Source organism: Typha latifolia, chromosome 1 (assembly GCF_019914945.1).
Source record: "Typha latifolia isolate L0001 chromosome 1, TyphaL0001v2, whole genome shotgun sequence".
NCBI classification, from domain to species: domain Eukaryota; kingdom Viridiplantae; phylum Streptophyta; class Magnoliopsida; order Poales; family Typhaceae; genus Typha; species Typha latifolia.
Genome location: NC_133086.1, coordinates 64,144 through 80,119, shown reverse-complemented (window position 1 = coordinate 80,119; position 15,976 = coordinate 64,144). Strand labels below are relative to the sequence as shown.

Genomic DNA, 15,976 nt, shown 5'->3' with positions numbered 1-15,976 from the left:
GAAAGTAATAATAAGTTTCTTTTAGACATGTTAGAAGTTATAAGGGTACGTTTAAAATTAACTTTAAGTGGAATTCAATAGAAGTTTTGAGATTAAGGGTTAGTTTTGAGATTTTAAGAAGAAAACTTTATATGCCGAAATAATTCTATCTCAATTCGTTGGATTTCATTTCATATACTGAAATCGATTGAAATCAAGTGGAATCTTAACATTGAAAATTGCAAATTGGATTGGGTGAAAATAGAATTTCTTCCACTTTACTGAAATCCTTTCTTTTCTATTCTTTTCTTCAGTTGCACATCCTTCGTCGATGGGTAACCTGTCTTTCTTTTGCTCTCTCTCTATATAAAATGGTCATGCTCTCTCGACTCGTTAATGTGGATTTACTTCTTCTTTTCGGGCCGCCTCTTCTTCATTCATCGCTGGTGATTGGATCACAATCCATCTATAGATCTTATCTGACATAATCTTCGACTTCCTTAGTATTTCTGGCATCTCCCGGAGTCGAAATTAGGATCAGGTTGCATCCCCACATCTCCTAATCAATTTTTTTGAAAACGTCCTTATCGATTATCTAATCTACCTTACGCTGACATGTCGGCTATTTTTAATTGCAATGTGGTGATTAAAATAGTAACTGAGACCACGATTGCATAGCATTCAATGCCGTGGTGTTAACTGTTGAATAAGATCCTACCATTCGTCTATGGAAACTAGTAAAATGTATCTTATCTTATAGTGACCTATTTTTGGCAGCAAGGGCCAAATCCTTCCTATATAAACTCTCGACTTCCTCCTGGGAGTTTCCGCAACATAATAAGCACCTCTTCTGGATTGGGTCTCCTGGGATCTGATGTCAGGTGCTCTTATGTTGATCTAGCACATATTTGTTTCTCTTCTAATTCTTCGTCGCTGTTTTCAAGTGATGATTCTGTTGTCAATAGGATACGCAGGTGAGACAATTCGCTATATGTGTTCATACTATTTTTTTTTTATTTTTACCAAGATAAGAATGATCGTATTTGTGCTAACCTTTAATCATTTGCCCTAGAGACCGGTTTTCAAGTTGCTCCTTTATTAACAGATATCTGTTTCAGATTCTAGAATTTGTTCGCATGGCTTATCTGTGAAATTACATCCATACTATGAGAGCCTCAGAACTGAAATGTTCATTTTGGTTTACTCAATGTTGCTACAAGGGGGATCCAATATGGCACCTATTATTCTAAAACTATAGTTTCTGAAGACATTCATATTATTTTATCAGGAGAGTTTTATATTCTTCAGATCACTTCCTGACCTTTCTTAATCCTGCATTTCTTTGTCCTTTCAAGTTGAGTATTCATGTGCTTAAAAAGTCTCTCTGACATCGAACAAGCTGCTTAGTCTTTTTGATATGCTATTTATCTCAAATATCTTTTGCGTTGTGTGCTCATATCTCAAGAGGTATTCCAAAGTATTGCTATAAGTATTGGCTACCTGTTTGTGGATCTTCTAACTGAAGGAGACATGAAGTTTTTAACGTTAAATCAACAAGTTCCTGACTTACCCCTTGGGTATCTGTTTCCTAGTTTAAATGTTAACATTAAGGTTTTTAGTACGAGTGTTTTTCAACATTGCAGTAATTATACCATCTATTAGATACGTTGTTTATCGTTCCCTTCCTTAATTTTTTTTTCCTCTCTTCAGGACTATAAAGAATCAGGGAAAGGTTTCATTTAATTTGTGAAGATGAATAGTTTTCGGAGGGCCGCATTTGTTCTTCTGATAGTCTGCTGCTCGGTGATAACAGGGGAAACAAAGTATATGAAATATAAGGACCCTAAGCAGCCATTAAATGTTCGCATAAATGATCTACTAAGCCGGATGACTCTTGCTGAAAAGATAGGCCAAATGTCACAGATTGAGAGGGAAAATGCCACAGCTGAGGTTGTAAAGAAGTATTTCATAGGTACATAATTCCTGTTGTCCCCTAACAGAAGACAGAAGTCATGATATGTGTATATATATATATAATATGCATGGAAAGAACAAATGCTGTTGTTAATCAATGTGAATCTGGTGTAGGAAGTGTACTGAGTGGGGGAGGCAGTGTGCCCTCTCCTCATGCTTCCGTGGAGACCTGGGTAAATATGGTCAATGAGATGCAGAAAGGTGCTCTCTCTACACGCCTAGGAATCCCAATTATCTATGGTATTGATGCTGTTCATGGACACAATAATGTTTACAAAGCTACCATATTCCCGCACAACATTGGACTTGGAGCTACCAGGTAAATTGTATTTCAGTTATTCAGGTGAAGCCTTGACATAACAAGAATCTGTCATTTGTTCTTTCTTATTGTAATTGATATCTTTTGAAAGTTTTAGAGCATTGTGGATAGATCATCAGATTTATATCTCTAATGTCCTCATTTTTTGAGATAAAATGTCTTTCTTCACAGGGATCTAGCACTGGTGAAGAAAATTGGAGCGGCAACTGCTCTTGAAGTTAGAGCTACAGGCATCCCTTATGTCTTTGCTCCATGTATTGCGGTAATTAATAGTTCCAACTTCCAAGACATCCTCGAAGTCAAGATGTTGATTTTATGGATTCCACTGATCTTATGTATTATAGTAATTAATGTGTTGTAACTTTTATTTTCCCCTTTTTACTTGATATTGTTCAGGTTTGCAGAGATCCAAGATGGGGCCGCTGCTATGAAAGTTATAGCGAAGATCCAAAAGTTGTTGAACAAATGACAGAGATCATTCCTGGCTTACAAGGAGAAATTCCAGCAAATTCAAGAAAAGGAGTACCATTTGTAGCTGGACGGTATGTTATTTAATTAGCATCTATTATCAGATTGTATCAGTTCATGAGGTTCCTTCATATAATAGTATGGAATCCTTTTTGTCCCCACACTAGATTAGTGAGCTAGAGTAAGTAATCAACTTTTGATACAGATGGATGGAAGAGAGTCCAGATGGTAAAATTTGGACAGTAAAACAAAAAAAAAGTAGAGCTTTGTAACTGAGACTATGCCTGAAATGGACCTTGATATTGTAAAGTGGCAACTTGAATTGGTAGTATCGTTCATATATCTGCTTCTGCTGTAGTTTTTAACCTGATGTCGAGGAATGCAAACCTCTGAATGAGGTACACTTTGTTATGCTATTTTATTAACTTGGATTAATAATCTGTCTTTGGTGTCTTTTGCACATTCTTAATTCCTCTGACTGAAATTAAGTATGGGAAATAAATTTTAAGAATGGATATTCTGAGAAGAATCTTCTTGTATATTCCCTAGGAAAAAGGTCGTTGCATGTGCTAAGCACTATGTTGGTGATGGTGGAACACATATGGGCATTAATGAAAACAATACAATCATCAATTTCCACGGGCTGCTCAGCATCCACATGCCTGCTTATTATGATGCTGTTATCAAAGGTGTCTCTACTATTATGGTCTCCTATTCAAGTTGGAATGGAGTGAAGATGCATGCTAACCATTATCTAGTGACTGATTTTCTCAAAAACAAGCTCCATTTCAGGGTTAGTTCACTGCCTAGAACGCAAAACAATTTCTCAGTTTTTTTTAATGTCTATTTAGGTGCAACATATATGATTATTAAGATCAATGCTGAATAGTTTTGTTATTTGACAGGGTTTTGTTATCTCCGATTGGCAAGGTATTGACAGGATTACCTCTCCTCCACATGCAAACTACTCATATTCGATCCAGGCTGGAGTTCATGCTGGCATTGATATGGTCAGCATTTATCTTACATACATGAATGCTAGATTATTCATGAGCTATGACAGAAGACATCAATAAATAGATTTTCAAACTCAAGTTCAAACTGTTTTCTGACAATTTTGGTTGCTCTCGAGAGTAACTCAGCCACAAATTTTAAAAGTAAATTAAAAGAAAATTAACTTTCTCGTAAGTATCATTATGAAAAATCTTTAGAGGCCTCGATCAGGTTCTAGTACTTGGTTGTGTTTCTATTGCACTGATGAACATTAAGAAGATGCAAATGGTTATTGTTAATGGGTATGTCAAATCTATAGTTCTGCTTTTTTCCCTCTCCGTTTGGTCATGTACAATCTTTCATTCTGTGTGGCCTTCTTCAGGTAATGATTCCTTATGACTATATTGAATTCATTGATGATCTGACCTTCCAAGTCAAGAACAACATAATCCCCATGAGCCGAATTGATGATGCTGTGCGAAGGATCCTTCGAGTCAAGTTCACAATGGGTCTCTTTGAGGACCCTTATGCTGATCTTAGCTTGGCTGGCGAGCTCGGAAAGCATGTCTGTTTCTTTCACCTATAGACATCCAGATTCATGTTCAAATTACCTATTAACTACATCACATTTCGTTTCTCTATGCTTCCAGTGATCATTCCTACTGATTCAAACTTCTTACTTTCAACAGGAGCATCGGGAACTTGCCAGGGAAGCCGTGAGGAAATCGCTAGTGCTGTTGAAAAATGGAAAGACTACTTATTCTCCGATGTTGCCTCTTCCTAAGAAGGCGAAAAAAATCCTTGTTGCTGGAGCTCACGCTGACAACTTGGGTTATCAGTGTGGAGGATGGACAATCACTTGGCAAGGACTTAGCGGGAATAATCTCACATCTGGTAAGCTTACTAATCAAAAATTTAGGTTGCTTAATTTAATTTTCTTTCCCTAGACACCTTGGTTGATGGTAATGTTGAGGTTCTCAAACAGGAACCACAATTCTTAAAGCTATTAAGTCCACCGTCGATTCTACTACCAAGGTTGTCTACTCTGAGAAACCTGAGAGCGGATTTGTCAAGAGTGACAAGTTCGATTATGCCATCGTTGTGGTTGGAGAACATCCATATGCAGAGACGAATGGTGACAATTTAAACCTTACAATTCCCGACCCTGGTCCGAGTGTGATTCAGAATGTCTGCAAGAGTGTCAAATGTGTTGTCGTTGTCATTTCCGGGCGACCTCTGGTGATGGAGCCATACATTGACACGATAGATGCACTCGTGGCTGCATGGCTCCCTGGCACAGAAGGCCAGGGCGTCGCTGATGTTCTTTTCGGTGACTACGGCTTCTCCGGCAAGTTGCCTCGGACGTGGTTCAAATCTGTCGATCAGCTACCCATGAACGTAGGCGATCCACATTACGATCCCCTTTTCCCGTTTGGATTTGGACTCACAACAGAGCCGATCAAAGGAAATTAGGAGTCCTGTACTCCAATAAATTCTTTGGAGATAGTAAAATACATCCAACCTTATCTAAATTTAAGTCAGTAGGTGGTGTCTATCAATCTTAATTAGGATTCTTGTGGTCCTGCTGCTGTATTTTAGTATCCAAGAAGGGGGATGACCTCCATTTTAATGAGCTTTGATTGAAAGAGAATAAAACTGCTCAATGTTCACTCTTGTTTAAAAACTTTTGACTTTTATTTCTCATATTTTAGCTGTTTTTAATCTATATCTTGCAATTTTTACTAGTTAAAACATTGTATTAACTGATCGCAGCTGGATTTGTTCGCTCTCGTTACCTGCAATTGCTGCAGATAACAACACAACGCAACTCCTGATTGCGATGAGAGAGGGTGGTAGCACGGTAACTAGTAATATGTGTCATATCATATCATATCATATGTAATAAGGCACGTAGGCAGGACGTTAAACTATTGGCATCTGTAGGACCTATCCAGTCTCCCTCCAAAACGTGACGTGTTATATAACTTTGGAGCATATATTGTACTGTAAAGGGTGTTGTTCTCAAATTATTTAATTTGTGGCCGTGCCGCATCATCTATTTAGCTAAAAGACGTGGAAAACATTGTATTAGATAGTTTCGTGTTAATTTGTTTCTCTTTTATGTCGAAATTTTAAAACCTTTTTCGTTTTCTTGGATCTTTCTTCATGATCTAGATAATTTCTGAACACAAAGTCCCTTTTTCCGCACGTTATCCCTCCCTTTGGTTTGGAAGAAAGAAAAAAAAAACAAAAAGAAAACGTGTTTATCTGTTAAAGGTCTCGTTTTTTGTTATCTAATTTAACACCTGGAATCTAATCAAGAGTTAATTAATCAATTTCGTTTCTTCTTCCGTACAAGTCTGGAACACTGAAATGCCTCTTCCTAAGGATTAGTTGGTGTTCCCTTATCTTGGAAGCCGGATGCTGCTGACTAATTCTATCCTTTATCCTTATCTTCTCTCTCTCCCTCTAATTTGCTTCTTTCTTCCGCACAAGAAAAGCAGCAGCTACGTCAAGTCTCTTTCTCTAGTTATCCTCTGCCCTCCTACCTCTTCGTTTGAAATAATATTAAAAAGGAAAATGCTGACCTGTTACCCACTCATTGGAGAATTTTCACAAAACTCTTTTTACAATTACGCTGATGACGTGGCTGCAACGAACTTCCACGTTTTTGGGCGAACAATAGAAATCACCATCCGATATAATTCTGTCACGACTCACGAGGCCCCAAATCAGATGTCACACGGTTAATGTTTAAGTAGTTGACTTTGTTCACACGGTGACATCCTTGCGCTCTATAAATTACAGTGTTGGCTTTAAGATAGGAGGTTTAATTTGCTTGAGGCAATGTATAGTTCTAAGCTTAATTGCCCAAATTAATCACCATACTCTATTATCTTTTTGTTGTCCCTACCATTGTCGTCACACCCAGGATTAAAAAAGGTACGAGTTTATTATTTTGATTGAGAATTTAATTACAGTTAAAATATTATATATATTTTATCTATCATAGTATAGTTATATCTTAGTTTATTATTATGGTACTATGAACATATATCTGAATGTTCATAATATATTTATGTTATTCTTAGACTATCTTAGATTATATTTACCCGATTACATGCTCATTACTTTTTGGTGAAATATTTTTTTAGATTCAATGATTTCAATATCATATAGAAGATAACCGGGATTAGTTAGATTTTAATTATTAGGGAATTTTATAAATTACATCCTATATTTTATTTATTTTGTGATTCACACTCTGTCTTTGAGGATTTTGTAACTCGACTACTCTTCTTCTTTTTTTGTTAAAATTCTTATTTAAAACATTATTTTAACTAACTAACGTCGACCAAATTGCTAAAATAACTCCACCATTTTCTTTTATTTTCACTATCTTTCCCACCTACCTAGGGCTGTCAGGCTTGACGAGCGGCCCGGGCTTGGCTCGGGCTCGACTCGGCTCGATCAGAGCTAAGCCGAGCTCGAGCCGTCGCAACATGTTCAAAATTAATATCAAGCAAAGCTTGAGCAGGAGCCGGCTCGACTCGATAGGCTCGATAGCCTGACTAACTATAACTAAATAAACATGACATAAAGAAATATTTTCACGTGTCCCTCACTAACCCATCCTCACCCTTAACCCATTCAATATTCATCACCCTCACCTACCCCACCCTCACCCATCACTTCACCCTGCCCATCATGTCACCTTCCTCATCCTCAATTCCCTCACCCACCCCACCCTCACCTTCACTCTCACCCTCACCCTCGTCCACTTGATCACCACTCATAACCTCACCCCACGCGCCGCCACCTCCTCCCTCTCCGTCGGCCTCCATCGGCAAGCCACCACCACGGCGTCACGCCCTCTTCTCCGTCAGACTCCTCCTCCTCCTCCTTGTCCACTCTGTCGGCTTCCTCCTCCATCCGTCTTCGACTCCTTCGGCAAGTCGTCGTCCATGCCGCCACCGCCCACGCTGCCACCGCCTCATCCTCTAATTAAGCCCGAGATTTGGCTCAGGCTCAGTTAGGCTCAACTCGAGCTCGGCTCGAGTTGAGCTGAGCCGAGCCTAAGCAAAATTATAAGGCTCGAAAGTAATTTCGAGCCGAGCCTAAGCCAGAGCCGGCTTGCTTAGACTCGACTCGTTTACACCCCTACACCTACCTCATCTATTGTCATCGTCATCGGTCCTACATTTCCTTATCTTCCTCTCTCCTCCTAATCTTTTTTTTTCTTCTTTTTAAGAAGGAAAAAATAGAAGAAAGAAGACATAGATAATTTAAGTATTTATAAATTATTTTATGAGTATTCCTTTTTTAATATGTCTTAGATGAGAATTATAGGAAAAAATGAGAGGTTTGGTTATAAAATCTTTAAAGACGAGATATAAATTATAAAATAAGTAAAATATAAGATGTGATTTATAAAAAAACTCTAATTATTATTATTTTATTTATTATATATTAAATTGTATTAGTTATAGCCATTGCGTTCGATATTATTTTTAGTTGTATGGATATGTATTTAAAAGTTTGTAGTTTGATTTATATTTAACTTATTATTATTATTATTATTATTATTATTATTATTATAGTACTTTGTAATTTTTGTCTCTTTGGATTGTTATATAGACGCCAAGATTAATTATTGGCTAAATTCTCCCATCATTGATTTCTCATTTGCTCCATGAATTGCTTCTTTGTGGGTGGATTCTGAACTCAAGTAAGTGGATCCTTCGAGGGAGGCAGTTGCTGCTCCACGAAAGGATGGCGGTTTACACATCGCTTCTTTTGATTGTTCCGTTCCTATTATTCTTCTGGGAGCCGCTCACAGAACCCGGCTACATGATGTATAAAGATCGAAGCCAACCGGTGGAGCTTCGAATCAAGGATCTGCTCAAGAGGATGACTCTTGCGGAAAAGATTGGGCAGATGACACAAATCGAAAGAGATGTAACATCAGCTCAAGTCCTGAAAGATTACTACATAGGTACGAATCGGAATGGGAAGAGGAACAGATCGATGTGCATTTAAAAGAATTATCTTCATTCCCTCCCCCCACCCACCCCCCTTTTTTTATATATATTTTTTCTTAATAATTTGTCAGGTAGCATACTGAGTGGTGGTGGTAGTGTGCCTCGTTCCCAGGCCACTGCTGCCGATTGGGTTAATATGATGAATGAGTTCCAGAAGGCCTGCCTCTCCACCAGATTAGGCATACCGATGATCTACGGGATCGACGCCGTTCATGGGAATAATAATGCCTTTAATGCCACCATATTCCCTCACAACATTGGCCTAGGAGCTACAAGGCAAGTAGTGTGTCAGTTTTTTTTTCTTTTTTTCTTTTCTTTTCCATCCGAAGTAAAAGTGTTGTTTAACAAGGCGTCTGTTTTGTTTTGTTTTGTTTGTTTGTGATCTTTATTCCTTCTAAGCAGGGATCCTGATCTTGTAAAGAGGATTGGTGCGGCAACAGCCCTTGAAGTCAGAGCAACAGGAATTCCTTATGCTTTTGCACCCTGCATTGCGGTAATTGAAGAAGAAGCTCTCAATTTAATTTGATTTCTTCAGTATTATGTAACAGACGGTTACACCAATTGAACTAAAATTTTCCTTTTGTCCCCTGTTTTTTGGCTGCCATGAATCAGGTGTGTAGAGATCCGAGATGGGGGCGTTGCTACGAAAGCTACAGTGAAGACCATATTATTGTACAGGCAATGACGGAAATTATTCCCGGTTTGCAGGGTGATGTGCCAGCAAACTATAGCAAGGCTTTTCCTTATGTTGCTGGAAAGTACGTAAGTCCTCTGAATGCAATAAACAAGCAAAAATGATGATCGATGCACATCACTCTTATTTTCAGCTGCGTTTATTACTTGTGATTTTGTTATTCATTCATCTTGTAATTTAAAGAAAAACAAAAAAGACACTCGAGAATCAAACAAAAAAGACACCGGAGAATCATCCTATTTATGAAATAATTCATGAGTTTGCTTATGTAATTACTAGTTATAGCCTCAAAGAAAAACACGCTGCCGACACCTTATGTTCACTACTATGTGGATATCACTTGTTCAACAGGAACAACGTTGCAGCGTGCGCCAAGCATTACGTTGGTGATGGTGGTACCTACATGGGTATTAATGAGAACAACACCATAATAGATCGCAAAGGACTGTTTGATATCCATATGCCTGCTTACTATGATGCCATTGCAAAAGGCGTCTCCACTGTCATGATCTCTTACTCTAGCTGGAATGGGGTGAAAATGCACACCAACCGCGATCTCATCACCGGCTTCCTCAAGAATAGACTTGGTTTCAAGGTAGGAGATTAAGGAACGGAATTAAAGCGTCGGTTGAAATCCACTTCCAATATTTAACCTATCTCTGTTTATGATAATGTTCGCACCTTGATCTGTGAATAGGGCTTGGTGATCACAGACTGGGAGGGCCTTGATAGAATTACCAACCCAGCTGGCAAGAACTACACTTACTCTGTCCAAGCTGGAATAAGTGCTGGTATTGATATGGTCAGTATAGCTTAGAATCTCTCTCTCTCTCTCTCTCTCTCTCTCTCTCTCTCTTCCCACTTTTCTGCCACAAGGAATCTTGGCTTATTATTTATGACCATCCATGAAGATGATTTCTTTCATTGTGATATGTCGATCCAAGTACTTCACTTCACTTCTTCACTGTGGCGACTCCTGCAGGTGATGGTTCCGAGAAACTACTCTGTTTTTATCAGAAATCTGACAGCTCTTGTTAACAACAACATCATCCCGATGAGCAGAATCGATGATGCCGTAAGGAGGATTCTGCGAGTTAAATTCATCATGGGCCTGTTCGAGAACCCTTTTGCTGATCTCAACCTAGCCGATCAGCTTGGAAAGAAGGTAGTTTCTTTTCCTTGTGTACTAGTGAACGATGCTTTCACAAGTCTCAACTAGACTAGTGTATTGGATGTCATCCAGGAGCACAGGGAATTGGCTAGGGAAGCAGTCAGGAAGTCGCTTGTGCTGTTGAAAAATGGAAAGCGAACTGGCGAGCCTCTGCTTCCTCTGCCTAAGAAGGCTTCTAGGATACTCGTTGCTGGAAGCCATGCTGATAACTTGGGCTACCAATGCGGTGGGTGGACGATTGAATGGCAGGGGGGTAGTGGAAATATCACAGTAGGTACATATAAATATAATGTAGTGCGCTTTGTGCTCGGCTTCCCTTGTATAATAAATAGTAATGGAATTGATGAGTTCTTCTCTGTCGGTGTGCCCTTTTTATTTTATTTTTTTCACAGGAACCACGATCCTAGATGCCGTAAAATCCACAGTAGATCCTACAACCAATGTGGTGTTCTCCTTAAACCCCGATGCGGAATTTGTGAAGAGCAACAACTTCTCTTATGCCCTGGTTGTGGTTGGGGAGCAGCCGTATGCAGAGAGCGACGGAGACAGTCTGAACCTGACCATTGCGGAGCCTGGCCCGACCACGATCCAAACAGTGTGTGGCGCAGTCAAGTGCGTGGTCGTGCTCGTCACGGGGAGGCCAGTCGTGATACAGCCGTACATATCTAAAATCGATGCCCTCGTGGCCGCTTGGTTGCCTGGTTCGGAGGGGCAAGGCGTCGCTGATGTCCTCTTTGGCGACCACGGCTTCACTGGGAAGCTCCCTCGGACCTGGTTCAAGTCCGTGGACCAGCTCCCCATGAACTACGGCGACCAGCATTATGACCCCTTGTTCCCATTCGGCTTTGGCCTCACATTTACTACGCCCACATCGGACGATTTGGACACATTGCCCACCACTTAACATATATATTCATTGGGCGGTGATAGGCAGTGCTCTCTCAAAATGCGACGATAAAATCAGTGCACTGAATGCGAATGCTCATGCTCGACCATCCATTTTTATAAACTATAATTTGTAACCAAACAACTGTTGTCCTTAAATGAGAAGACCTGTGCTAATAAGTTTAGATGTCGTGAGTTGCGCTCCCTGTAAGTTCTGTCATTCATCCAAGGCCTAAGAAACTGTTATTCCCAATCATTAATCTTTGTAACACTGGAATCCAGAAGAACTTGCAGTATATCCATTTTTATATCAGGAAAGTCTAGTCCTAAATTTCATGTTTATGTTCGGGAATAAACAACGGTGCTTACATTTGTTCCATTTAAGTCCCTCTCCAACAATTACTTGACATTCTTAAACTATTCAATATATCACTATCAGGCCTGGCTTTATAATTATTTGCACATCAGATGTTTTCGTGGGTTTTAAACAAGCTGAGCACATTAATTGAATTAAATTTTAACTGACGGCAGCTAAATTTGGATTTGAACTACATCATCTGCAATATTACAAACATAATGTACATATCAGCTATAGCATAAAAAATGTTGAAATGAACATCCCTCCCAGTTGTGGAAGATAACCGTCCTCAACACCCTGCAAAAGCAGATAGAGAATTTAAGCTTTGAACATATTGAGAATTGCAAGCTTCTAATTTCAATATCAGGGCCAACAAAGACAAGAGATTGACAAATCTGAATTTTACATATCTACATCTTTTACAGGCAGAGACCTTTTACACACTATAATAATATACTTGGAAAGGGAGAAAAGGTGATAGAAAAAGCTGCTTACAGTTTCATCAGAGAACAGGCAATCTGGACTAGGAGAAACATCATAAATAAAGTTGATCAAATGTGCAAGGTCAGAAGAAAATCTCTCCAGTATCTTTTACCAATTGTTGACTTCCTTCCACAGACAAAAGGATGAATCAGAACCAACATTAAGAAATTTCCATCTATCTTTGCCCAAAACGAATATGTGAATTAGAAAATCTTGAGGCTGAAGAGCCACTCTTATTAGCACTCTTAGGGGACTTTGATATGGATGATGCTAAAACAGCCTTGTGTTTCTTTAAAGACTGGGAACTTGAATAATTCCCACCAGAACCCAAGTATTGCTTTCCATGACTCCTCTTGATTGGCGATTTGGGGGACACCCAACCATTTGACTTGATCTTCTTTGCTGGCAAGTCACCTGGGTCATCAACTATCCATCCACCCTTTATTCTAGACTTACTAGCAGACATATTCCATCTTTCATCATATGCCAAGCATTTCTTTTTATCACGTTTACCAAAATCATGAGGAACCGATCTAAATCCTGACCAATCTCTGTTTTTCTTGGCTGATTTCCAAATAGGAGTTGATGATTCACCTATCAGCCTATCATACTGCAGAGAAACATTAACTATGTAAAAAATGTAAAAGATAACACTGGCAATGCATATCTATATAATTATTTGAAATAACCTTAGTAGCTTTTGTGCAACCACGTGCAAAATGCCCTTCTTCACCACATTTGTAGCAGAGGGTTGGTGATGCAACATTACTAGTTTCTCCACGCGGCTTTGCACATCCCTAAATTGAAGGAGATCATGAGCACCGATCCATAGTTCTTATAGGTATGAAGGGAAAAAAAAATATAATTCTTAGAACAAAAGGTCCATCTAACTTACTGAACCAGTATGACCAGATTGAGCACAATTATAACAGGAGACTTCTGTTGGACAACTATCTGTGAACTCAGAACAACAAAGATGACCATGCTTTTTGCATATATAGCACTGTATTTCCTGTACAGTTCAAACGGATAGATATTTCAGTATGAGGTTTTTCACATAGTTGCACCAATAACAAACATTAAAACCAGTGTAACAGTGAAACAGCTGTCAGCAGCAAGCATTGCGCAACAATCTAAATCTTATCAGCTTTCTGAACCTCTCCTGAACACCATAATAACTCAAAAAAAGTATTACACAAACGATCAAGAACACGGGTCCCAAAGATAGTACAAACCTTCAGGTCTTCGGGTGAATAGTCATTAATACATGAAGCCATATCATGTCCTCCATCTCCACATCGAAGACAAATCCTAGAGTCCTGAGAAATCTTTTTGTGCTTATCTGGGCAGTCTTTTGCGATGTGTCCTCTTCTTTTACATATAAAACAATCTTGTCCCTACAAATGGATCAACTAAATGTGTAGCCACCAATGATGTAAGGAATCAAGTATATACTATAGAATGCAGTGAATGCCAGTTTTTATGCAAAAAATAAATATCAAAGGATGAAAAAATTGACAGCATTTTACCCATAACAGAGCAAATGCGATAAAGTATATTATAAGATATGAAACGTAATGCTTAACAAATCAGCAAGCAAGTAATGGCATTAAAACTTCTGAGTAGATAAAAACTATTTATTATACTTCAATGCCAATTAAAGAAAAGGAAAATGGTGATGTAATAAATAAAGTGATAAATAGTATTGCTCACAAATTAAAGAAACCAAAGCATAGCAATAGTGTCAAATAGATATAAGTCTACTAGTTTCCTACTTGATGATACTGACTTCTTTCTCGCTAGTAAGGAATGTGATCCTCTATCTGGGTAAATGCACTAGGATACTGCATGATAATGATAATATGTGTATTCAATTCTCCTCCCACATGTGCTTCTGACATTGATGCAGAAGAGTATCCTGTCTATTCTCTGATATATGTCACTATGTTGCAAGCAGACCTTTCTAAGATTTGGACCAAATATATGAATAACATTTCACCCCCAAGCAATAGAAAAACATATTTGCCTCACTTTTAGGACAATGATTTAATCATCAGCCACACCATCAAGGAAGAGTCAAAACTTCAAATGGCTACACAGCATTTAATCAAATGTACTCAACTGAGAAATGCACTATCTAGTATAATTATTACCGCTTGTCAAATAAAGGAAAGGAATGGCAGACAACAACAACATACTTGAATTGACCAGCATTTCATTCAGACTTAAAGAGGGCCAACCTGCATACACTGCTTTGCATTGTGCCCAAACAAACCACAGACAAAGCATGGTTTCCGCCGCTTCTCCATTGTGCAATTCACAGCCACATGACCACCTTCGCCACAATTAAAACAAGTCGCCCAATTGCTTTCCCCTGGATCAAAGTACCTTGGCCCCCGCTGATCAGATAATTCCACAACAATTTTCTGGTCAAAAATCAAACTTTACAACTTAAGAAAGTGGAAAAGTGTTTAGACTCACAAGAAGCTTTCGCAAGACTACATTGTCTGATAGTTCCTTTACTTCAGTGATTGGAGATTCAGCTGTTCCCGATGGTTCTTCTTCTGCGCCAACAGCACCCTTCTCTGGCTGAAAGAAGGCAACCTAACAATATGTACATCATTAACCATCAAAAAAGAAAATCTTTTCTGATGCAGAACTATTAACTAAGAGAACATCAGCAGCTCCAACTATTAAAGGACTAAATCTTCTGTTCGAAATAAGTTGTCATGAGTGAAAAAAGTAGATATTTTCCACTCCTATAGAGCGTGCTTCTTTTAAGAACAAAACTTACAATCTCATTCTCGGGGACCCTCTGCTGCTTCTTCTTCTTTTTCCTCTTCTTCAACTTTTTCCGCTTATTACTCCTCTCCCCATCCTGCGGATCCCCGCCGGGATCCGCGGGCATCTCACAAGTATCGAGCTCGACCTCATCGGAGGAGGAAGAAGAGACGTTTACGACCGCAGCTCCGGAGACGGCGTCCTCGGCCCTCTTTCTCTTCGCCTCGCGCCGCATCGCCCTCTCGACGATGGCAAGGCTGAGGTCCCCGTTCGCTTCCTCGTCGTCGCTGCTGCTGAGAAAGACCACCGACCGTTCCACATCGGCTTTGCCGTCTGGGTCGGCCTTCCCCTTGGAAATCCGTCCTTGGATCATCTCGGTTATCAGAGGAGAGAGGGGGGCTAGAGGAGGAGGAGCTCGAATCGGAAATAAAACCCTAACCCTAGCTAACCAGAACCGGTAGGACCGTGAGAGGACGGGGAGACTTGCAACATTATGAATCTGGTGCTCTGCTTTTTAAATTTTCTATTGAAAACAAAATATTAATACTGATGACTCAATGAGGGAGCCTCTAGTTTAGGTTGGCCCAACTAGAATGGGCTAACAGTTGGGCCAAAAGCCCAAGATCAAATAAACGGGCTTTGTCATTTGCTAAGATTAGCTGTTCTTCTAAAAATCTCTCTCTCTCTCTCTCTCTCTCTCTCTCTCTCTCTCTCTCTCTCTATATATATATATATATATGTATATATGTGTGTATATATAAGAAATCTAAAAATTACTAATACACATAATTATGGAGGACAAAAATCTCTCCCCAGAGTCTAATGTTCA

General features: G+C 39.2%; 3 protein-coding genes across 7 annotated transcripts; 2 read left to right on the top strand and 1 right to left on the bottom strand.

Annotated features, from left to right (window-relative positions):
• The first annotated feature begins 374 nt into the window (after nucleotides 1-374).
• Nucleotides 375-5,417, top strand: LOC140802071 (uncharacterized). Of its 3 annotated transcripts, XM_073157499.1 has the most exons (11): nucleotides 378-520; nucleotides 757-953; nucleotides 1,690-1,951; nucleotides 2,068-2,272; nucleotides 2,444-2,534; nucleotides 2,669-2,814; nucleotides 3,290-3,533; nucleotides 3,646-3,750; nucleotides 4,116-4,298; nucleotides 4,423-4,627; nucleotides 4,719-5,417. In XM_073157499.1, exons 3-11 carry the CDS (start codon nucleotides 1,732-1,734, stop codon nucleotides 5,204-5,206), a joined length of 1,887 nt encoding a protein of 628 aa, XP_073013600.1. In that variant the 5' UTR covers nucleotides 378-520; nucleotides 757-953; nucleotides 1,690-1,731; the 3' UTR covers nucleotides 5,207-5,417. The 3 variants fall into 3 exon arrangements, with proteins under 3 accessions (XP_073013607.1, XP_073013600.1, XP_073013614.1); XM_073157506.1 differs by lacking the exon at nucleotides 757-953 and having other exon boundaries at nucleotides 375-520; XM_073157513.1 differs by lacking the exon at nucleotides 378-520 and having other exon boundaries at nucleotides 757-860.
• A 2,968-nt stretch (nucleotides 5,418-8,385) lies between these two features.
• LOC140791114 (uncharacterized) lies at nucleotides 8,386-11,909 on the top strand. 2 transcript variants are annotated; one of them, XM_073141526.1, is made up of 9 exons: nucleotides 8,386-8,729; nucleotides 8,847-9,051; nucleotides 9,178-9,268; nucleotides 9,388-9,533; nucleotides 9,821-10,064; nucleotides 10,167-10,271; nucleotides 10,452-10,634; nucleotides 10,713-10,910; nucleotides 11,033-11,909. In XM_073141526.1, exons 1-9 carry the CDS (start codon nucleotides 8,507-8,509, stop codon nucleotides 11,045-11,047), a joined length of 1,410 nt encoding a protein of 469 aa, XP_072997627.1. In that variant the 5' UTR covers nucleotides 8,386-8,506; the 3' UTR covers nucleotides 11,048-11,909. The 2 variants fall into 2 exon arrangements, with proteins under 2 accessions (XP_072997627.1, XP_072997620.1); XM_073141519.1 differs by having other exon boundaries at nucleotides 8,387-8,729; nucleotides 10,713-10,914.
• Nucleotides 11,910-12,006: 97 nt separating this feature from the next.
• On the bottom strand, nucleotides 12,007-15,657 carry LOC140791127 (uncharacterized). 2 transcript variants are annotated; one of them, XM_073141535.1, is made up of 8 exons: nucleotides 15,161-15,657; nucleotides 14,848-14,970; nucleotides 14,607-14,765; nucleotides 13,602-13,763; nucleotides 13,262-13,378; nucleotides 13,056-13,163; nucleotides 12,379-12,976; nucleotides 12,007-12,180 (listed from the first exon to the last, which is right to left on the bottom strand). In XM_073141535.1, the coding sequence occupies exons 1-7, from the start codon at nucleotides 15,518-15,520 to the stop codon at nucleotides 12,542-12,544; spliced, it is 1,464 nt and encodes a 487-aa protein (XP_072997636.1). In that variant the 5' UTR covers nucleotides 15,521-15,657; the 3' UTR covers nucleotides 12,007-12,180; nucleotides 12,379-12,541. The 2 variants fall into 2 exon arrangements, with proteins under 2 accessions (XP_072997636.1, XP_072997643.1); XM_073141542.1 differs by having other exon boundaries at nucleotides 14,848-14,955.
• Between the last annotated feature and the right edge of the window lie 319 nt (nucleotides 15,658-15,976).

Excerpts from the sequence above, each read along its gene's own strand:
- LOC140802071 (XM_073157506.1), top strand. The coding sequence starts at position 1,732 with ATGAATAGTTTTCGGAGGGCCGCATTTGTTCTTCTGATAGTCTGCTGC. Across the intron at positions 2,273-2,443 it reads ATTGGACTTGGAGCTACCAG|GGATCTAGCACTGGTGAAGA; the intron begins GTAAATTGTATT and ends CTTTCTTCACAG. Across the intron at positions 2,815-3,289 it reads GTACCATTTGTAGCTGGACG|GAAAAAGGTCGTTGCATGTG; the intron begins GTATGTTATTTA and ends TATATTCCCTAG.
- LOC140791114 (XM_073141519.1), top strand. The coding sequence starts at position 8,507 with ATGGCGGTTTACACATCGCTTCTTTTGATTGTTCCGTTCCTATTATTC. Across the intron at positions 9,534-9,820 it reads TTTCCTTATGTTGCTGGAAA|GAACAACGTTGCAGCGTGCG; the intron begins GTACGTAAGTCC and ends CTTGTTCAACAG. Across the intron at positions 10,635-10,712 it reads CCGATCAGCTTGGAAAGAAG|GAGCACAGGGAATTGGCTAG; the intron begins GTAGTTTCTTTT and ends GATGTCATCCAG.
- LOC140791127 (XM_073141535.1), bottom strand. The coding sequence starts at position 15,520 with ATGATCCAAGGACGGATTTCCAAGGGGAAGGCCGACCCAGACGGCAAA. Across the intron at positions 14,971-15,160 it reads GGGTCCCCGAGAATGAGATT|GTTGCCTTCTTTCAGCCAGA; the intron begins GTAAGTTTTGTT and ends ACATATTGTTAG. Across the intron at positions 13,164-13,261 it reads AATCTGGTCATACTGGTTCA|GGATGTGCAAAGCCGCGTGG; the intron begins GTAAGTTAGATG and ends CCTTCAATTTAG.